This window comes from Uranotaenia lowii, chromosome 1 (genome assembly GCF_029784155.1).
Source record: "Uranotaenia lowii strain MFRU-FL chromosome 1, ASM2978415v1, whole genome shotgun sequence".
Lineage (NCBI taxonomy): Eukaryota > Metazoa > Arthropoda > Insecta > Diptera > Culicidae > Uranotaenia > Uranotaenia lowii.
Window position 1 is genome coordinate 91847673 of NC_073691.1, and position 22468 is coordinate 91870140.

Consider the following 22468-nt stretch of genomic DNA (forward strand, 5'->3'; position numbering starts at 1 on the left):
AATTTCAACAAACTTTTCGTTTCGTTTTAGATCGTTGGAGCAGGGCTAGAAAGCTTGTTTGAAATAATATCAGAAACTCGAACCGAACATCCACGAATTTGTACAAAGGCACTTAAATCACTGTACGATATCATTCAAGGTACAAAAATACTTATTTATTCGCAACGTTCCTCGCCCACCTTAAACTTGGATTTCATTCTACAGGTCAAGATCCCGAAAGTTTCCGCAATGAACCCGAAAAGCTGTTCAATTCTCTTTATGAGATTCTTCTCGAGCTGGCCACGATGCATAGCCAATCTCCGGCTGCAGGTTCCAACATAAATCATCAGAAGGAGAATTTGAATTGGTCTTCAATCAGTTGTTCTACGCTGCTGGCTTTGTGTACCGCAAAGGGAGATACCGGTAAGCTGCTGAAAGCGGTCACTTCCATTCTGATGTCACCCAAAATACTGTCCGGGCAACTGATCCAGCTACCCCAGAGTATCATAAAGCTGCAACGTAGCGTACACTCCGTGGCGCTCGGTCAGCTTAACCTGCCAGATTACTACGCGTATGGTATTGCTCAACACAGCTTGATCGACTACGTGAGTAACATTTGTCAACAGACTTTCCTCGAATAGTTAAATATTTCACATTTGTTTCAATTCATTTGCAGTTCACCATAAAAGATTACATGTTCGTGGAGAAGGTCTTCACTCCAAACTGTATTGCCTCCGATGGCAAGTTTATCTATATTTTAATATCCAAATCGCTGATTAAAATTGGTTCCGGTTTCAACGGAACTGTTCCCGGTTTCATCTACGGTATCGCGAAAGACTTCGGCAAGGACAAGAACGAATGGATCGGATATTGCAATGTAAAATTTTATTTTGCAACGAAATCAATCTTCAAACATTGAAAATAACGTTTCTCTTTTGCAGAATAAACTTCTCTACAAGAAGTTATCAAAACGTAACATGGATAATCTGCTTGTGGTGGACACGGAAACGTTACAGATAACGGGTTCAATTCAGACCCAAACTTCGATCTCTATGAAGGATGGAAATAATTGTCTGTTGTTTACAGATGGTGAATCCATTAGCTGTATTTGTACAACTTCAGGAAGTGTAAGTTTTGAAATTGTTTGGTTAAATTGGCAAAACTTTAATCAACTCTTATTGTGCCTCACAGGATAATCTGCTTGTAAAACAATTATACTCGAAGAACTCATTTGCATTTGATCTCAATCTAAAGCTAGCGAAAAATGGATTCTATACGTTGGGCTACTCGACGTTCGAGGAAGAAATTCTCAGTGAAAACCAGCTGAAGAAAATACAAAGCACCAACAATAACTTCATCCCAGGACTACCGAATGAAGTCAACCTGAATGGAATAGTTTGTGGTAAAGAGTTCGGTTTAGTGCTTGGCAGCAATGGAAAAACCTTCTACTATGGTAAAGGTGGCAGTTTGGGTTTAAAAGCTGTTGGAAAAAATCCTTCTCTGAAACTTAACGAACTGATCATTTCCAAATCAACCAACTTCACCCAACTGGCTGTGGGACATGATGGCATACATGCACTTTTACTAAACGAAGATGGATCCGTATACTTCACCGGAACGGCTCGCAGAGGAGAAGATGGTGAACAGTCGAAAAATCGGAGACAACTTAAAGCGGTGAAACCCAAGAAAGTCTCCAAAATTGATGGCTACTTCATTACCAATGTATCGTGTAACAATGGCACATCTGCATTTGTAACCAAAGACGGGAAACTAATCATGTTCGGAAAAGATACCAACTATTGCGATTCAGTTGGTATTGTGACGGGCCTGAGCGAGGTGCAGATAGTAAAAGTTGCCCTCGGGAAGGCCCATTGTGTTGCTCTGGACATCAAAGGACAGCTGTACACGTTTGGCTTGAACAACAAGGGGCAATGTGGGAGAAAATTTACCAAAGACCGGAACGATGATGCCTTTGATCCAAAACCCAAACAACCGAGCTTCAGGCCGATGTGCCCTATCGATGAGCATAATATTGTCGATGGAAAATGTAGAGTGAGTTAGAGAGTTTAATTTAAAGCTTAACATTAAAATTAACATTCCGAACTCTTGTTTGTTTTAGATCTGCAATGTATGCCGTGAATGTACCGGGTATAATACAGCGTGTGTTTCCACGAAAAAGACGTTTGTCAATGAACGTGTTCCTGGAACGTGAGTTTTTTGCTTTTCTTTTGAAATTTTCGTTCAAATTTAAGGTTTTAATTTAAAAATAATAAAAAAAATTAATTTCAGGCCATGTTCCTGTGGCCATGGGAGTGCCGGTTGTTCAAAATGTGGAAGTTGTAGCTCATGCGTGGCATCCCAAGAAAGTGGTTCGCTTCCCTTCGGTATGTATTCCTTTTGCAATGAAATATTTGTAAAGAATGAAATATTCTTTCATTTTTCAGAGCACAACTCAGAATCAAATCCAACGACTGGTGCCGATCGCATTAAGGAAGCTCTCCACAGAAAGTATGATAATCTTCGTCACGGCGAAGAGGGTAACCAATTTTCTGACACAGACACGCCCAGGGTTGTACCTGTACCACCACAACGTGTTGAATTGCCATCCAAAAGTCCGATCGTTCAGATTAGTTGTGGATTGCATCACACAGTGGTGCTGACCCTGGTTGGCGAGGTATTCACGTTTGGCAGCAATCAATACGGTCAGTTAGGCACCGGCGATTTGCAGCCTATTTCCGGCGCACATCTTGTAAAAATTCCTCATATGGTTAGCCAGGTGGCTGCCGGTAGTAATCACACGGTTGTGCTGACCAGCAAAGGTATCGTCTATACCTTTGGTAACTATCAAAAAGGTCAACTAGGACGTCTACCGGGAGAAAATCATTTCACCTCTGGAACTGAGACGTATGGTATTTCATCAGGCTTGTCATCTGGTCGTATTGATTCAACCAATGAAAGAGGAACTGTAGCGGATATTTTGCTTCAACGTCAAAAATTCCTCTGGAATTGTTCACCTGGATCTGTTACGTAAGTTCATCTAATTCCTCTTGTTTTATATATAGATTACAAAATTTTCTATATGTTTTTAGTGGAATAGGTCCATCAACAGGCAAAAAGGCATCCTGGATTGGGGCCAGTGGTGATCAAACTTTCATTAAAGTAGACGAATCGCTTGTGAATGCATCGATGCTCTCGAAGTTCAGCGTAGTCGCGGATAAAAATACTATCCTCTTGGTTCCAAACAATCAGCTGCAACTGAATTGTATTGCAATCAATCGACGGAACGGCAACTGCAAAGCCCACAACACAAACCAGTTTGATTTCAGAACCATCACCGATAAGTTAGACGAGAAGGATGGCCAAGTTGGCAAAAAACGGGTTAAAATTCAACAACAACAACAGCAACAACCCGCACAACAATTTGGTCCGGAAAATGCTCCAGAGAATCAGGAACTAATTTTGTGTGATATGGACAATAGCTATGATGCTAAATATTCCTCCGATGCAACCATGAGGCAACCTTATGTTGCCTTTGCCTTTGCAATGGACCCCTGTTTCGGTATTCTGTGGGGATTCGATAGCGTTTCTAAGAGCATGATGTTCTTCAATGTAATCGCATCAGACATTACACCCAGTAGCGAGGTAAATTTTCTGCAACAGGTCAGAATTAGTCAGATTTTAATGTTTTTTTAACTTATAGAATGCCAAGGATGCGATTGCCATTCTTACACCCGAGATTGCTCTCCCAACGCAAGCCGACGCAGAAGTGACGCGGTATCAAGCTTCATTGAATATTTTGTCCACATTGGATATATTGACTACGAACCAGAAAAATCTGTAATTATGCATTCAGCATTTTTCAATGGTTTTTCCAAACATAATTTTAATTTTTCAGCAAAAAATGTTTCATTCCGACAGATATAACTAACAAGGCAAATAACGGGGATAGTAAAGATAACACCGAGTACAATACCGTATCCCGATTTGAGAACTTCGGTGGAGGCTGGGGTTATTCAAGTTACAGCGTGGAAGCGATTCGATTCATGTGTGATTCAGACGTCATGATCGGTATGAGAATACAAAAATCCTATCAATATCAATGGATAATTATATGGTACTTATTATTTACAGCCGGCTTCGGAATGTACGGTGGACGTGGAGAATATACGTGCAAAATGAAGTTATTCGATTTGGGTTACGATGGAGGAATCAACGAGAAGGAAGGTGTTTTGATAGCAGAAGTGGATGAGGTTCCTTACGAATGTCCTTCGAAATGCAAATATAACATTACCCTGCCCAATCCTGTCACCATCAGTGCAGACCGGTGGTACTTGATACTGGCTAAAATTTCCGGCCCTTCATCAGATTGTGGAGCTTTGGGACAAGCTACCGTGACCACGGCTGATAACGTTGTTTTCCATTTCAAAGCTTCCAAAAAGGCGAACAACGGTACAAATGTGGCTTCGGGTCAGATTGCATCCATTTTGTACCGCGTAATCTCCCAAAACAGCAAAGCTATGTTCCCAGCTGCATCGTTAGAGCCAGTTTGCAAATTATCGAAATTGTTTGCTAATACTCTGACTAAGGACTGCTTTGAAAGTTTAGTTATGCTTCTGAATTGGAGCTGGAGCTCGTTCAAAGTCTCAACAACAGATTTGTTAGAAACTGTAAGTTCTATATTTTTAAAAGCAAAAAATTAAAATCCTAATTTTCAATTTCCTTTTTTGCAGCGTAAAACCAATCAAAATACCATTTCGCTAAACAGGCTAGTCTACATTTGCAAAGCGAGTCTACGTTTGCTCAGAAAATATATTAATGAGATATATCCGTACAAGGGATTCACAAACGGAGAAAAGCAGAATAGTAAAAGTAAACCAAACGTGCGTCCAGATTCCAAACAAGACAAGTCTCCAAAAAGTAAAGCTTACGAAGCGAATGGTTTGATATCATCTGTCGAAAGTAAATCAGATATGCTTAAAGTGAACGATATCAACATTATGGAAATCAACACCCCCATGTGCAACAAAAAGGTTACCTCGGAAAATATCCAACTAGCCGAGTGTATTGGGGACGTGAGGGCGCTACTCACGCAAATCCTTTGTGACGAGCTACCATACCAATCGGGTAACGATATTTGTGCTATGATTCTCGACGTTCTAGAGGAATGTCACAAAACGTTTGTCAGCTGTTTCAATGCTTTCTATCCTACATCGTTCCTGAAGTGGAACTGCATTTGTAATTTGTTGGCCCAAATCGACAAAGGAATATTACATTCTCGACTGTTGAGCGGAGTATTAGCAGGTCTGTGTGATCCTAACATAAATCTGCGTTCTACCTTTTCGATGCTGTCACCGAATGTCGAGTACAAATCGCTTACAAGCCCGAGCGATAATTTAGGTTTCCCAATGTTGATTAGCTCGGAAAATTATCAATATCCGATCCTTGTTGAGCAAATGTTGTATCGAACGCAGAAAGAGAAAACTATGACATGCAGTTCATGGACCTTCAAAGACGTGCTGTGTCGCTTGTTAGATATAATATCGAAACCGATTCGATTGAAGATTGAAAACATTTATAACAATCAAAGCATTGACATATACCATGGCGATGGCATGAAACGCAGATTGAACAACAATCTTATCACCAACTCTTGCAAGCTGTTGTCCAAAGTACTGGCGGAGATAATCTATCAAAATTGCACCATCGATGTAAGTTTGTTATACGCGCTTGTTTATTTATTCACATTTAGTTACATCCTACTTTTTTCAGATCGAAACTGCCATCGTACCTTCCAATGTGCTTCATTCGAGTGGAAACCGTTTTGCAAAGATTGATGTCAGCAAAACTTGGAATACTGGCAATTTTGGTCCAGATGCCATAGCGTTCACTGTAGATCGGCCGGGAATATCTATAGCAGGTGCATGTGTAAGTTATTTTTAAAATCTAGTTTGTAACTCAAGTGGTATGTGATACCTTCTCTAAAAACTATATCTATTTTCAGGTTTACTCTGGGTCGGGTAGTTACGAGTATCAGTTGGAGCTGCTGTATGATGTTTGTTTCTACTAATATTCCTTGTAGTATTTAACTCCTAACTAGGCTATTATTTTCCAGAGCATGGAGTCAAAAAGTCAACTGCAGCACAAATGGGAAGTTATCGAATCCGTCGTTGGAGCTTATGATCAAAGTATGGTGAAAAATTTTTTGACCGAGATCAAATTTGATCGTGCCATCAGTATCAAGGAAAACGTTCGCTATGCGTTGCGCCTGTGCTCACAAGGTGCCAGAACGTGTTCCGGGGATGGAGGATATGCTGCAATCAGAGGCCCTTGCGGTACTACAATCAAGTTCTATCCTTGTGATTTGAGCTTCAACGGAACGACACCGGCCCGCGGACAAATTCCATGCATTTTGTATTACAGTATTCCAACGATCAATGACAGTTACTCCGGAAAGTATAGTAAGGAATCGCATGCGAGAGACATTGCGTTGCAAATTTCTACCGATATTACAACGCGCTGCAAAGACTTACTAATTCATGCCAGAAACGCTATTGCGTTTTCTTCTACTTCGAGCGATAAAAGTTCTAATTCATCGCACAACACTCATACGGTTGATTCGGAGCATAACATCACTCCCATCGAAGAACACTTGGATATTGCATGGATCAACAACTCGGACATTGCTAATGTTAATAATGTGACGAGTAGTAATTTTGACCACAACAACTCTTCGACTGCAAAAGACATAACGAAGCGTATCGAAAATTTCTCGAAAGGGATAATAGAAACGTTAAAATTTGATAAAAAATCGAGAAACTCGATCGATTTTGATATCGAAATTGAAATCGGCGCCGAAGAAATTACGCCTAATGACTACATTGACGATCGGAACAACAAACTGGACTCGATTTCAAACGGAAACGCTTCAGGTTTAGGAATGAACAGCAAAGCAGAAAATTTTTCGATTCTCAACGACACTGGGAGCGATGCTGAAGAATTCAATCACCAGCTCAATCAAGAGAGAATTATCCAACTTTTCTCGGCGGAGGACTCTTGCCTTTTCACGATGTTGCTGCCGCTTACTTTCGCACACATTGGACCTCTCGTATGTAGCAATCTGAAAAGTTCGGTTGAGGTCCTTGGACTGATCAGAGCAATCCTTCCGCATGTTTCGGCGTTGAATCTCATAAATAATTTCAAACTGTATGACTTGGGAAAAGCTTCTGCAGATATAGGAGATGCCATAAGAAAAAGTTTGAACGTAGAAAGTAACGACTTGTGTACTACCAGTCATCACTACTGCATCGTTGAAAGCGATCATCCGTATAAGCCGAGTACCGTCGCCAATTACAGAGTTGAATTCCCATCGAACGTTCGTTGGATGACGATAGAATTCGATCCACAATGTGGTACCGTTCAACCAGAGGATTATGTTTACTTGAAGATACCACAGGTGCCCGATCAAAATCGAGCAGAGATTGCATCGTTTGTGAATGATAATCATGCCAGTAGCTCAGCTAATGTACGGAAATCGAAAGACGTGAAAATGGAAAGTAACGCCAAAGCTGGAAGTGCACATAAGGAAGATTTGCCTGAAATCGAGTGGATCAATGTTAAGAAGTTCAATACGTAAGTGTGTTTCAGTCCTGTTCTTGGAACCTTTTAGTGATTTTTTTTTGCTGTTTTTATAGGCCTCAGAACTGGTGTAGCAATGCCATCATTTTGCCAGGAAATAAACTTGAAATATCGCTAGAAACTGCATCTACCTACGTTCGAGAACCAAAGGGCAACAAGTTTGGATTCAAATGCCTTATCATTGGATTTGACAACAAAAACATCATGAAATATCCAAGTGCATCTCTGATTCATCTAGAGTACGAATTATCATATTTGGGTGGTTTATGTAGTGCCAACATGTTGAAGAAGGATCTTATATTTTCTGGTGAGTCGAAAAGTTTACTTTGAATCCAGGCAAATGCACTAATTTGAGTTATATTTCAGATGACCTGAGTGAAAATTTGGCGAATACTGAAGAAACTATCAAAAAACACACAGCGCTATTGTCGAAGGGTTTGATGGTAGCAGATTCGGTTTTAACAATAAGCAACGCTTTAGAATCGAATCTTCCTATAACGTAAGTACTTTTGAAATTTTATTTTTTTCTATGGGACTAACATTGAATATTAACACAGCATAACTTTAACATTAATGTTCCTAGAATAGGAACTTCCTATAATATTTGGCACATTTGATTTTTTTTTATCTTTATAAAGATCATCATTGGGTAATGTCTCCTGATCACAAGTCTGTTTTTAACAAACCATGATTCTCAACTTGCATAATTATTTGAGTTTCCCGATACGTCCTCGGTTCAGGCATAACGATATCAAATTTTTTACGTTGCTTTTTCTTCTGAGCAACACAGTAGAATGCTATAATCAATGCTAACAGTGCTAAAACGATCGAAGCCACTGTAGCTCCTATCACTAAGTACAGCCAAAAATTGTCATCCGCACATTGTCTGGTACGAATGTCGTGGAACGAGTTAAACTCGCCCGACTTGCTGATGGCACCGAAAAATACCTCTTCTTGATTTTGAGTAAGGAGGTTGGATTGTTTCAACACCAACATCTGCTGACAATCAATACTCTGTTGAACGTAGATACCGCGAAGCTGGACATTGAAGTCATCTGAGAAGTACGTCGATTTCGTTTCGCTATCCAACCGTTGGATTCTATTGTTGTGGAACAGCAGTGAAGGCTGTTCCGAATGTCTACTGTAATAGGAACTATCCAGGGTAATTGCTGTAAATAAATAGAAGGTAAAATAGTTTCCTCTTGTATTCCGCAACGACAGAATTTACCTTTAAACACAGCATTATCTATAGAAACAAAATAGTTGCCAACAATTCGAACACTGTTTCGAATTTGCATGCTAAACGATTCTCCTGCCATATCGTTGAACTCGTTGTTACTTATCATCAAATCGCTAACGTCTAGAATAAAATAAAAGTCAATGTTTTCAGAAAAGTCCTTTTAAGTTCGTTCTCACTTTTCATAACAAATGCCAACGGGTGAAGTGCAACGAAGGAATTATTGCTGATGATGAACCTGTTGATAACTTCAATTTCATAGAAACTTTGCGATGGGATAGCCATCAGGAACTTGCTACCGTCGATAGTAAACTGGCCAACGTCGAACCGCTTGAAGGCATGTCTTTCCAGACGATTGATAATATTTTCTTCCAAGTTCAGCTGTTCCAACTGCTCGTGGATGTTACTAATACTGTACGGACGAAAAATACCAATCCGGCACCTGGTGAACGTTATATCTGCCACTGGACCGGTGATAAAGTGGGACGGTACTTCTTCTATGAGATCCTAGAATTTAAAAAAAACATGTAAATCAAAAATCAAATATTTTCTGTTGTTATAATGCACAAACTCACATTTACGAAATGAATCTTAAGCCTTGCTGATGGGTTGTTCCGAGTAAAATCAAAAGAGTACTGCTCTAAAATTAAATTTTCCACATTGACAACAGTCAATTTAGTCAGCTGAAATAGGTCGCTAAAAGTGTCCCGCCGGATCCGGAGGTATTTACAGTTGGCTAGCTCGATTTCGGTGGTGCTGCCCTCAAATTTGGGAGCGATGTACTCCTAAATTAAAATGGGACAATGATGAATTTGTTAAGTTTGACAAAGAAAAAACGGTTTTTTTGGTGAATTTATCATTGGTTTGATCGAAACGACGAATTGAAATTATTCCTTAGTCCGTTTAGATGTTTTTGAACATTTTTTCCACTATAATACATTGTATTCTATTTTCTTCTTGCTTCAATAACACATTCAAGTTTTGAAAAACAGGAAAAATTTTCAAAATTTAACGAAATTTTACGATTTAATCGAAAAAAATCCTGCACATTGTTCGGCAGCTGTTACTTTTTATTGCGTGAACGAAAATGTACTACAAAGTCAATCGAATCTCGTTATCGAGGTAGTTCCCGAACACGAAATGCTTTGGTAATAAAATGTTTCTATGGACCAGAATGCTTCTGGAGGCATTCTTCTTCATATACATTAGTATATGGTCCAGAATGTTACCAATAGCGGCATTTTATTTTTCTCTGCTGGCGATTCTCCGGAACATTCAAGCGAGACATATGCCAAAAAAGTTCTGGACCGTAGACCTGCTTAGTATCCACTTTAATAGACGTCTCGCCAAACCTACATTACGAAGTCATCTGCATGGCATGGATGTTTTATAGAGGAAAAATAGTTGACAAATAAGACGAAAAAAAATTAGAGTGTGGATAACAACAAACGGCGAAAAAGTTGATTTTCCACGTTGAAGAGCTTCTTTAAATCAATCACGATACACTATTATAGTGATAATATTACATAGTTCTGCTGAAATAAAAATTCATAGTTTTAAGTGCTCCACAGTTCGAAAAATTTGATTCAAAAATTGTTGGGCTACCACGAGGAGTGACAGTAATGGTGGTTCGGCAAGATGGCGCCCAAATTGCCACCAAAAACTTTCACCAGGGTACCGAAAGGTCCGGTGACTAGGTCCTAAGGATCAGAGAACAGCACTACGGAAGCCACGGCGAAAACAACCACCACAGCAACTACCAACTCAATACCAGGGAAAGGATCAGGAACCAAGACTATTTATCTGGGAGCTGTCGACACAAACAAACCTTTCCGTCTCATGAAGTTGAGGTGGGAAAAATTCTGTTTTCGTTTAGCATAACCAACTAAAGCAGCATCTACAAATTTCGTTTTAAAATTAAAACAAACCCAACAACATCTCCCAAAATCGAAAAAATAACTTTGCAGAACACAATCTTCGCATCTTCGCTCCCTCTAAAGCCCGGTTTACAGTTCTTGTGAACTCGAACTCGAACGTGAACGTGAACTCACCACAGTGAAAAAATATTCCGCAGTGAAATGTCAAATCGATCAAATCTTCAAAATTAGTAAGAGGTTTGTTCAACTGCGGGTAGAAATTGGTTTCGATCGGAAAATGACAGATCATTCAACCAATGTTTTGATCGATACTTGTCGAACCAATGCTCAAATTTAAATTCAAATTTCTCAAAAAAACATATTGTTCTTCTTCAAAACATATTCAGCTTTGAAAACGATTGATTTAATCAAATAATCCCAAAGTTCTTATCTTTAAATACAATGAATTTAAATTAAATTTTATGAATTTAAAGTACTCCCAAAAAGTATTTATCGATCAAGGAGTAACGAGCTTTAGCGATTCGTTTCTTTTGAAAAACTTATTGAAAGGACGTTATGAATATAACTTCTACAAGATAGCCATTTTTTGTTCTTGATTAAATTTTGACAAACAAAAATTTCAATATTATTCCTTAATTAGTGAAACGATCGAAAAGGTTTTTATTAAATTAAAATGCATCAGTTCACTTTTGTTTGTTAATTTTTCTGATTTTCAGTTTTCCTTAAAACACATTATTTTTGAATGATTTCTTAACAAACAAAACAGAATCTGTTTTGTAAAAGGTATCCCCATCAGCTTCAGAACTGAAGAACTGCGGAAGTACACCGAAGCTGAATCCAAGATCATCAAGATAGAGAGGATTAGACGTAAAGCGGGAGGAGATTAAGTCGATACCACAAACATTAAAATTACCGTTGTAGGTTCGGTGGTTTCCCAGATCCATTCAAATATATAGATGTAACTTCCGGAGCGAACTATGAATATTGCCGGTACGCCAGTGCAAACAATGCTGGCGTTTCGGGCAACAAAAAGGAAAATGTACATGCCAGATGCTCGAATTGCGCGGAAAGAGTCCACGAATCGGATTCCTGTACAAAACCGACCAAGAGTGCAAATTGCTCCCGCAATCATCCTGCTAATCGTAAAAATTGCCCGGAAATGACATAAAGGATGAAAATTCTAAACCTTATGAAAAGCAAACAGATCCCCTACCAAAACGCGGGACAAGAAATCCTCACCACCACTAACCGTTTCGCCATTCTAGGTGACCTAGGCGAGGAAAAGGATTATCAGAGTGTGATCTCCAATCACACTTCTCTCCGAACTAATCGAAATCTCCGCAGAACATCGGCTAGGGAAAGCATCCGTAGGAACCAAAAAAATCCGGTGCTCTTCACGCAATTCGGCTTCAACTGGATCTCTCCGCTACAATCTATCCACAACAAGATCGTGCATAGAATCAAAGCAACCAGGAATCCAGTTCAGGCAGTCATTCTTTTGATCGAAGTCGCTGATGAAATTGACAAGATCATACAAGGTCATAAGGCCTACAAAATATCACAAGAAAACATCAGAATCGACAACTACAACAGTGTAGTGTAAGGCATTCACGATCTGGCAGTAGAACACTCGCAGTACCAATGGAATCGAAGGCAGAACTTTATAAGTTAGGACTTTATAGGTTAAGGCACAAACCTGAGGAACTAATCCAAATCAAAGGATTCAACTTCTTTACTTTCTTAAATGTAGATCGACAGAATATGGAGGGGTAACAATTATACGAGCGGACAACTTTATAGGAGAGGAATTCACATTAGACGACGTAGGGCCAATAGAAGTAATTGCGGTTAAAATAAGTCACGGTACAGACCCGATAATGATAAAGTCAGTCTAAATCCCACCAAACTCCGAACTCACTAAAATCTGTTTTCAAAATATGCCTAAATTTATAGCTTCTGTTGAAAGAATTCCAGGCGAATAAATAGTAGGCTGGCACTTCAATGCGCAACACCAGTTCTGGCATACGGCCTCCACCCAACGTGCGAGAGGGCAGGCACTCTTTACCAGTGATGGTAATTTTCGCCCGTCACGCTTGACCCGACTAGTTTTGTTTCATCAAACGACTGGCACTGTTCTCAATTGACGGAGCCTCACTACTCGCATGACGGATAAAGCACGACAACAATCAACATTTCTCCATCATCGACTGGCGAAGCTCCTACACATGGTCAAAATTTCTCCTGAGAGTGACTGGCAAATCTCTTCACACTTCGATCGGCTGCTGACGGCAGATACAACTAATTTAACGACTTGCTGGCAGAGAGCAACAATAGCAATAAAAAACCGAAAACGGGCTTGCTGGCAAAAGCAACAATAATAATAAATTCTTTTCTTTTTCGTCTTCGGTCGTCTTCGGCTTGCTGGCAGGAGCAACAATAATAATAAATGCGTTTCTTTTTCGTCACCGGTCGTTTGAATGCGATTGCTTGACTAGGTCATTCTTTTAGCTTCAAATGACTGGGGAATGAATGACTGGCAAACGAAGTGACTGGTCGTTAAGGAACAGTCAATTGAGTTTGACGGACCAAGAGGCTTCACAGTCACAGCTTCACGCCTCATGACGATGACTTTTGCCAAGCCTGCTCTTTACTGAGATTTCATAATCATCCCTGGTACTACTAAATGAGGGAGGCAACACTACTGCACCATCACCACTGAAACGAAGTGCGGTGCTAGGCTTAAACTAGCATCACCGACAATCTCTAGGAGAAAAGGATGGGAAGTCGAGGGGCAGGCGGAAACGAGCGACCATCTAGCGATCCTGATCAATGTTAACACCCACCACACGTGAGTTTTACAAACGGCAGTAAAATTTACGTAGAAAAAGCCATTAGAATTGCTAACTAAATCAGACCCCAATACATCTACGATCCAACTGAATGATTTCAATTCTTCACGAAAGTATCCAAGGTAACTTTCATTGTCAAAAAAAAAAAAAAACAAACTGTATAAAAAGGTGGTGGAATAAGGACATTCAGAAGGCATACGACCAAAAACGAATGACTTTCAACGGAAACCGTACTCAGGAAAAATACCTAAAACTTCAGAGATCTCGTGCGCGCACTCAAAAAAATTTACAGAAAAGCAAAAAGACAGTACAATAGAGAATTCACCGAAACCATCGATGAGTTACCCCAGCGAGACAATTGCGGGGCTCCTGGGGTAAACACAGCATTAACAAGCTGGGATACGAAGAAAACAATAATGTCCAAAGAACTATCCAACAAGTTTATGAACCTGCTCTTCGGAGATAAAGAAGAGAGCAATCTACAGAAGCCTGTCCCACACTCTTAACACACCTCGAAGAATATGAGATGGCTATTTCTGAAAGCGAACTCTATCAGGTACTAAAAAAAGAAACCATTCTAGCCCGGGAGAAGATAAGGTAACATACAGCCTATACTAAAAGGCATTGGCAGGGATATGCTAAACAAAATATTTGAAATGTTAAACGCCATTTTTGTAAACGAAGAAATTCCAGAAAACTAAATTAAGTAATTGTTAAACCAATTCTCAAATCGAACACGAACCCGCTTCTCGAAACATCGTACCATCCGATAGCCTTGATGGATACCTTGCTCAAATAGATCAATGGTGCCATCAAGAACAGATCAAATGAAATCCTAGAAATAGAGGATCTCTCGTTTGGATTCCGAAGCAATCGCTCAGACGTTACGTGCGATAAATTCCAATCTTCAGGTCTACATTCCATAGCGGTCTTCGTAGACATATCGAAAGCATTTGATTCGGTCCGTCTCCACACGTTGATGAAAATTTATATCTTGGATTTTCCATTATTTACACCACCGAACTATGTTGCTTGAACTAAATGAGGAAAAACTACAAATTAATGTAAGTAAAGCTTGCCAATGATGCCCTCTTTCTCCCACATTTTTTAATGTGTACACCTCTGAACTTCCCGACAACTTCACGAACAAATGATTTTACGGTGCTAGTGAAGGGCAAAGACCTGGAAGACATGACAAGAAAATTGAACAAGACACTAGAAGAACTGAACACAGCTTTAAAAACCTGAACCTACAGCTCCTGAATCCCAGAAAAAAGTGCAGCACTCATTTTTGACCCAAGACGCACTAATCATGTCTTCATGTAATTCTTATCAATGAAATCAGAATCGAGGAAAATAACACACTTAGATATCTGGGATACGTAATCGATAGGAGCAAAACCCATCGGAAGCACATTGAACACGTAACAATTCAGGCAGCAAAAAGATAAGCCTAATGAAGACGTTGAGCAAGAAAAAACAGCGGTGCAAACAGAGAAACCTTGATCAAGGTCGGTAACGCGATTATTACGAGTCGATTGGAATACGGTGCTCCAGTTAGCGGAGTAGTAAAAAAAAACAACTTGAAAAAACTGTTGACACCCCCGGTCTCGACGAACAACTTCTGGACAATTCTGGCAACAGTGCTTGAAACTCGATGTACAAGTTTGAAGAATAAATTCAGTTTTCTTTGTTCACTACTCGGTACTAAATAGACGCGTTCAACTTTATCTCGTGGTCCCGACGTTTTTTCACTTGCATTAGAGCTATTCCACCTCGAACAAAAACTTCAGACGATGTAGAACAACTACCTAGGAACTGCTATATCTAAAAGATACACCAATCAATGTTATTCTCTCAGACACAGGCTAGTTGCCGATCAGTTTCAAAATGGAGTTGCTGCAAAACGAGAAATTCTCAAAAGCGTCCATAAGACGATCGAAACTGGATCAGACAATGGATCCTACTTAACAAAATTGACGCTGAAATACTCGTAACTTATTACACAGGTTCACCCAAGTGACTCCTCCAGACCGTTCTTAACCAGAAAGAGATTCTTTGAAACACCGATATCGATAATGGCCAAGGTCACAATAACAACCAAAAACCGCAAGAAGGAAACAATATCGAAGAAAGAATGGATTCAGAAATATAACGAACTTCAGCAAACCATATATTTGGGATACCACAAAATATTCAAAGATGCCTTAAGAAACGAAAACGGAGTTGGTTTCTGAATCTATGACAGCACAGACCAATCATACCACAAGGCAAAAATAAACCCGGAGTTTTAAATCATGAATGCTGAACCATGAGCCATCAAAACGGCATTAGAATCAATAAAGGAAAAAATAAACAAATAAGCAGTAGGTAATACTTAAGGACGCAGCTAGTGCTTGTAACACGTTGTCAAACAAGTCAAAATGGAAAACCAACTACATTGCATGGAGCAGTTTTTCCCTGTTGGGGAGAGAGTCCACTGCGAGAGTTGATCTATTGTGGTTTACCCCGCGTTATTATTTTTACTTTGCTATGCTACTTGACACCCCTGCACTATTGGTGGAAGTTGCAGTTGTTTACCGGTAGCACTACGAGCACACACATAACTAGGTAGGATCTCCTAGTGCAGTCTAAGTTCCCTTGAAAAGATTCATCCACATTGCATGTGTTGCATCATTGAGGCGTACAATTCCAATGTATACACGGCTAGCATTTCACTAATGCTAAACCGCCAACCTCCATCATACTATGTGTGCCAAATTATGTCACGACCGGGATTCGATCTCATGATCGTTGGCTTAGAAGACAAGGATGCTATCCTCTAGACCACGATCTGCTGGCCTTGCATGGAGCATAGCCAAAGAACTGTTTGAGATGCCGACCGGGTCCATATACATTCAGTGAATCCCCAGCATATGTAGGAATACCGGGGAACGAAAGAGTAGATGAAGCAGCAGTACAAGCCACATCCGAGACTCAATCTGAGTTTTTCGCAATGGTACTCGGAGACGTCCTAAAAAAAGCGAAATCAAAAATCACCCTGGACTGGGACCAAGCCCTCAAAGAAGAATCAGAAGCTGACGCTGACACCACAGATAAACAGACAGGACACTCTTTTTTCATTCTTCGCAAATTGCTCTGGAAGCTAGGCAATGTCGCCAACAGAGTGCACTGCATTCGGATAAAAGATTTCCAATCATGGTAGCCTTCAATTTCAGGTACATATGGGTATCACCATAGTATCCATGCTTTTCGAATTCAATAATAAACAAACTAGGTGTTTGCAAAAAATTGGTCGTTCAAAAGTAAGAGCTGTAATCCCGTTATTTTTCTTTACAAAGTTTTTAATATCAGAGTTCCCGGAACGCTAGACCAGTCCACTAGCAGTAAGAGCAAGTTCCTAGCTGTTGTGAGGAAAGGTGGCAAATTGTGTTGAATCGATTTCGGAGCATCAGTCGTTGATTGAAAGATTCATCAGTTTAATCAAGACTTAAAGGGCCTTGTTACTCAAATTGAAAAGTGTTGAAAGTGGATTCAGTGCCTGGAAATACCGTGTTTTTAGCAGATCCATAGAGTGTTAATTGAATACCTAAATTTAAATAAATCATATGTTTCAAAGAAAAAATTGTCTTCCTTTCGCTACTGTTTCCCTATTTCAACCGTCCCGTTGTGTTCTCTGAATGACTTAAAGCTGAACTAAATTAGAATATAATTTCGCCCAAATTTGATTATAAGTGCTCGAAAACTTAGTTGATTTCAGTTGAACATAAATATGATTGTGTTTGACTTTTAAGATTCCGCAACTCCGATGCTTTCAAAAACTTCCTTTCTCTTACTCAGAGCAAAAACACTTGTTTTCTGATTCTAACGGTAGCATTTTGAGAAGAAGGACTGAAAATATCAAACCGCTAACAATTTCAATTTCAACAGATAATGTCAGGGATCTACGTTCAAGCTTTGAGTTTTTTATATGTACTCCACTAAAACTCGTTATCAGCAGTACATCAACTACAATAGTTCAAAGTATGATAAAGTTTTTTAAACAGAATGATCAGCTACACAATTTCTCTATACAATTGATAATTTGGTTGTTTACGTTTTGCTTTCCAAGTCAAATTGTCAAAGGTGACCATGATTCATTTTTATGGAACAAACTGATTGGTAGGCAATGTCGGCTACAGATGGCAGTATAATCATTCTTGCGAAAAATAGAGAAGATTTTATTAGGAGTGTCCCGTCTGTTTGTCTGTGCTGACACCATCTTCGGTAAAAAATTGTTTTGTGAATGTGAATATTATAATCAAAAATAATCTGCTATTGTTTTTCCGCACTCTATAGAGCTGAAGCCGGCAGTAGAACTAAAAGGTGGGTTCGATGATTACCTTCAAGGTTTTTTTTTTGCTTTGTATATGCAATACATTTCCAGGAAAGTGATTGCCAGTAGGTACCTACTCATAGGTTTATCATATTCTTATCAGTATGAATCATTTCATCAGTTGGCGAGATATAAAAAGTAGCTTATTCCACCGAAAATAAAAATACCATCGTGTAAAGGTCGCGGTACACCTCATGTGAAAATGAAAAATATTATGAAAAACTCAAAAAATGACAAAAAACATGGTGGAATCGATAGGGAATAGTCAAAAAATGAATTTTGAACTGGTCTGAGTGTTCAAAACCTCTTAAAAGGTTTTGATTCCAATCCCCCCGATTTCTACCGCCGAAATTTAATCATTTAAATTATTTTGAAGAAGTTTTAATCCTTTGATAAATCCACTTCCGGAAGATTCACTTTAAACACTAAACAAAACCCACTTCATTCCGGTAGCCACAGTCGCAGATCCGTTTGCCAAAACGAGGCGTCGAGTCGTGGATACAGTTGACCAAAGATTCACGCTCCCGCTCCTCGATACCACCCAACTCGTCTATTTCGTCATACACTTGTGCTCGGGACAGTCCTGCCGCCAGGATTACGGTGAGCAGTGAAACGCTAAAGGGTAGCACCACGTTGCCCCTCATGGCGGCGGCACATTACTTTTGATCGTTTTGTAAACAGAAACCCCGTGGCTAACGATCGAGCATCGGATTTTCGCACGGGTTACAATCAGATGATCAGATCTGCTCTGATGATCGCGATCCTCAGGGAGCGCAGCGTGGATTTTTACACTTCTTCCGATTAAAAGTCGACGATGGACTAACTTCGCACCTCGCGTTGTAATCAGATCGCGGGACTTTAGTGCGCAATCATTAGCCAGCCAGCGTGCGACGCAAACGGTAAAACGACGAAGCGGCAAAAGATAACATATTGACGATAACGCAAAAAATAAACACCAATAGGTAGGTGGCAGTTCTTTTCGTTCCACAATAAGTACACGAGACCACGAAATATGTAGCTGAAAAGTACTTAGGTAGCTGTGGAATATATTTCAGCTGCAAATGTTCCTATACTTGAGCGGGAAAAGCTGCACAAGTGTGCCTTATGTATTCTGACGGCGCGCCGTCGAGATGAGAGCACATGGGCAGACCATATTTTTCACGGCTTCGGCTTATTTATTTTGTATGTATATGATTCGAACTGTTCGATTACCATCGAATTCATGTTGACTTTTGTTTAACCGACTTTGTGGAAAATGGGACACTTTTGTGGGTAACACATTGAGCCGATAACCTATATTGAGGCATTAATTTTTCGAGTGCATCGATGTGTAAACGGTTCCAAAGAGTCGATTCCAACACTTCTAACACTTTCCGGTTTAAAGTACATAATTGATGTTTCTGAAATTAATAAGTTTGCCATATTGGCCCTTGGGAAGATGAAGTATTACATAAATAGATAAATCTTTTTTTTAACTGTATCAAGTGGTTTTAGCCATGTGTTAATTAATCATCATTGTAAGGTTATGAGTCATGATATGGCTTTGAATCGAGAGCATTTTAAAACGCTTCTCGTCCAGAAAAAGATATGAAAAGTATAACCATTTGAGGTTTTGACTACATTTTTTCACCCAATAACGTTTGTTGAAGCGCAGATTACCTAAAATATGTTATTTTTCTAATGATAAGAAAATTAAAAGTTTATCTTTTAACCAGGGAAAGTAAGGTGGAATTTGTTAAGGAAGAAACAAAAATTTTACTGATATGGAGCACGGTATAAAGAATCTCAAACAGAATTTAATCAAGTGCATCACTGAGAATAAAAGCGGGGTTATTCCAGTAGGTCAACTTTTTTTTAACAAACCACGTGGTACCACAAAACCACTGACAGAGGTATATGCTGACACCTATCTAGGCTGCTTGGAAACTACCAAAATGTTGAAGATGATCCACGCCAACGGCAGTTTAGTTTCCACAAAGTATACGCAATGCCTTACCCATCTTTTTCCACTAAGGGAACATCCATAAATGACGTAGCATTTGAGGGGGAGGGGGGGGAGTTTAACTTTGTGTGACGATGTGTGACGAGAGGGGGGGGGGGGGGGGGGGTAGGGGTTCAAGTAAAGCTACGTAGCTTTGATTAAATATCGAAAAAAAAAAATCAAAATTGAGCTAAATTATGCCTAAAGCTTAGTTCTTTTAGAAATGGGACAGTTACGAATGCTTGTATCTCAAAAACCTTTCGTTTGATCTAAATACTTTCTATGAAGGAAATGAAGGTAATTTTATGATAATTCATGAAAAAATTTGAAAAAAAATATTTATCGTTTTTTTGTAAGAATTAATTCTACTTTATTCTTGGTACCTCCCTTCGGCCAGCGCACACTTTTTTCAGTCATGATAATGATCAGTTTTTCAAACTAATACTTCTAATAATCTGTATTTTAGGTGGCTACATCCCTCTCCTTCAATTTTTATTACTTTTTGGACCAATCTTTCTTTTTTAAGAGAAACTGAGGCCACTTTAGTGGATACAGCTGTTTCGAAATTACCAAATTTGATTATTTTTGAGCAACTTTTTGAGCGTTTTTATTGGAATTTCTGCTGGCAAAATCTGGAAATAACGAAGTAAAACCATGAGGAGATTGAACTTAAAGTATAATCGGTTAGTATAGATCGTAGGTTGCGAAGGGTACATAAAAGATTACTCTTTTTAGGCTTTTGAAAAGAGTGAAAATCATAGTTTTCGTATTGAAAATTGTTATTTTTTCCACAGGAGCATAATTTTGGCAAATCATTATATTTTATACAAAATAGCCAGCAAATACATACTTTAATATACTCTGGACCTTGCCACGAGCAGACGTGGTATAGGATTCAAACGCTGGAATTTGTTTAAAATAGGGTATTTCATAGTTTTGTCGTTCATCAGAAATCATCTGTCCCATAGCCTCGGAACCAGATATACAGCTTACGAGCTGTGGATCTGGCAAAAAATGTTTGTTTGAGGTTAGGTTTGAATGACTCATCAATAGGCAACACTTTCAGCTTATCGGAGAATATTTTTTTTGGAAATTTCAGCGATCTACCCTTAGTTTTTCGCTAATTGAAAATTAAAAATGCTGGTGTGAGACTTGAGTTCCCTGATGACCCTTAGCCGAAGTTGCCGATCATATGCTTCACTCCAATGGTTGATTTGAACTTAGTGGACATTTTTGACAATATTTCCATACTTTTTCACCACTCACATACAGTAGTTCTTTGAATAATCAACGGTTTTGTCGGCTATCAATTTGATAATGATGAATTTTGAATGAAACTGTGCAAAATTATTTTTTCCTTTTTCTCTTGCATCGTAAATATCTCAAAAACACGTAAATTCTAAATTTTGAAAAAAATACGTCGGATAGTACTTTTTACAGGCAACAAAATGCTGTCAAAATTTTGAATGTCCGATTACTAGTAAACGAGTTATTAGCAAAAGAAAGTGTCCCATTTCTAAAAGAACTAAGCTTTAATTCAATCCAGTCTGTAGCATGTAGCTTTTGACTCCTACTGCCCGACTGTTTTCAAGCGTATCAAGGAGCGTACATGCAAGAAATGCAATTTATATATTGCTTCAAATGTTCTCCAAAAGGAGCATAGCTAAATCCACAAGGCCCCAGCCTCGGATAGAAAGATTCGTCCAAAGCGAATTGTAGGCAAAAGAGGACAAGAAGTGCTGGTCATCACTCCGGAGGACGATAGAGAGTGGGTGGAGGCAGCTGACATCGCAGATGCAATTATTCCAGCCCAACAGACGATGGAGGAAAGCTGCTCAACGATTTCATTGGAATCCCGAATGGAGATAATTTGGACCGACGCAACTGATTGAATACTTACTAGCTATCCTGTTTGTTGAAAGGTAGCTTGATTTTTTTTGACTGATTGATATGCTTTTTTAAACTTCCATTTATAACTTCTTTCCCTTTTTTTGTTATTTTTTTGTATTATTCTAAATTAAATATCGATTTTTAAAAGTGGGGGGGGGGGGTTTATTAAAGCTACGTTATTATTTAGGGGGGGTCTATGACTTTGTGACGAATTGCTACGAGTGGGGAGGGGGGTGGTATAAAAATTCGAAAAAAAGCTACGTCATTTATGGACGTTCCCTAACGGTTCACTTCTCCCGTCCCGAAAACGTGCAGTTCAGGTTTTGTCTTTAGGGTTTTTTTGATACCCAGTCCTTGATATTAATTTTTTATTTTTTCCTCGGACAGGGGCGGCCCGCTGGAGTTAAGATTCTCTCGAGCCTCTTCCCCAGCAGGAACAAAGCCATGTCAAAACAATTTTAACAATTTTTTACAATACACAATATGTCAGAGCACTGCAGTGAGCGAGGTGACGCTCTGTGAAGGATTCTTTTCCCCGTATTTCGTCCAGGCGGAGAAGATTTGCGTTTCTGGACAAACGGCGAGACGTCATTCTTTCGAGGCGCAAGTTGTGGTGGGATTCTCTGCTTGTCAGGAGTTTGTGGG

The 22468-nt window shown here is 39.3% G+C and overlaps 2 protein-coding genes across 6 annotated transcripts in view; one reads left to right on the top strand and one right to left on the bottom strand.

The window, feature by feature from the left end:
* LOC129740122 (E3 ubiquitin-protein ligase highwire) overlaps nucleotides 1–22468 on the top strand; it is a 151994-nt gene that overhangs the window by 980 nt on the left and 128546 nt on the right. For all 5 annotated transcript variants that reach the window (XM_055731724.1, XM_055731725.1, XM_055731728.1 and 2 more), the window contains exons 4-21: nucleotides 31–139; nucleotides 205–584; nucleotides 656–856; nucleotides 921–1106; nucleotides 1171–2031; nucleotides 2099–2187; nucleotides 2269–2363; nucleotides 2424–3006; nucleotides 3069–3621; nucleotides 3680–3816; nucleotides 3875–4047; nucleotides 4111–4646; nucleotides 4710–5687; nucleotides 5749–5904; nucleotides 5981–6031; nucleotides 6092–7608; nucleotides 7671–7921; nucleotides 7981–8113. In XM_055731724.1, coding sequence (XP_055587699.1) covers nucleotides 31–139; nucleotides 205–584; nucleotides 656–856; nucleotides 921–1106; nucleotides 1171–2031; nucleotides 2099–2187; nucleotides 2269–2363; nucleotides 2424–3006; nucleotides 3069–3621; nucleotides 3680–3816; nucleotides 3875–4047; nucleotides 4111–4646; nucleotides 4710–5687; nucleotides 5749–5904; nucleotides 5981–6031; nucleotides 6092–7608; nucleotides 7671–7921; nucleotides 7981–8113 — 6989 coding nt within the window. The remainder of the gene's footprint in view (nucleotides 1–30; nucleotides 140–204; nucleotides 585–655; nucleotides 857–920; nucleotides 1107–1170; nucleotides 2032–2098; nucleotides 2188–2268; nucleotides 2364–2423; nucleotides 3007–3068; nucleotides 3622–3679; nucleotides 3817–3874; nucleotides 4048–4110; nucleotides 4647–4709; nucleotides 5688–5748; nucleotides 5905–5980; nucleotides 6032–6091; nucleotides 7609–7670; nucleotides 7922–7980; nucleotides 8114–22468) is intronic.
* Nucleotides 25–18822, bottom strand: LOC129740124 (uncharacterized). Its single transcript, XM_055731734.1, has 5 exons — nucleotides 18393–18822; nucleotides 9427–9636; nucleotides 9031–9358; nucleotides 8843–8974; nucleotides 25–8783 (listed from the first exon to the last, which is right to left on the bottom strand). The coding sequence occupies exons 1-5, from the start codon at nucleotides 18594–18596 to the stop codon at nucleotides 8278–8280; spliced, it is 1380 nt and encodes a 459-aa protein (XP_055587709.1). The 5' UTR covers nucleotides 18597–18822; the 3' UTR covers nucleotides 25–8277.

Excerpts from the sequence above, each read along its gene's own strand:
- LOC129740124 (XM_055731734.1), bottom strand. The coding sequence starts at position 18,596 with ATGAGGGGCAACGTGGTGCTACCCTTTAGCGTTTCACTGCTCACCGTA. Across the intron at positions 9,359-9,426 it reads TTAAGATTCATTTCGTAAAT|GATCTCATAGAAGAAGTACC; the intron begins GTGAGTTTGTGC and ends TTTAAATTCTAG. Across the intron at positions 8,975-9,030 it reads GTTGGCATTTGTTATGAAAA|ACGTTAGCGATTTGATGATA; the intron begins GTGAGAACGAAC and ends ATTTTATTCTAG.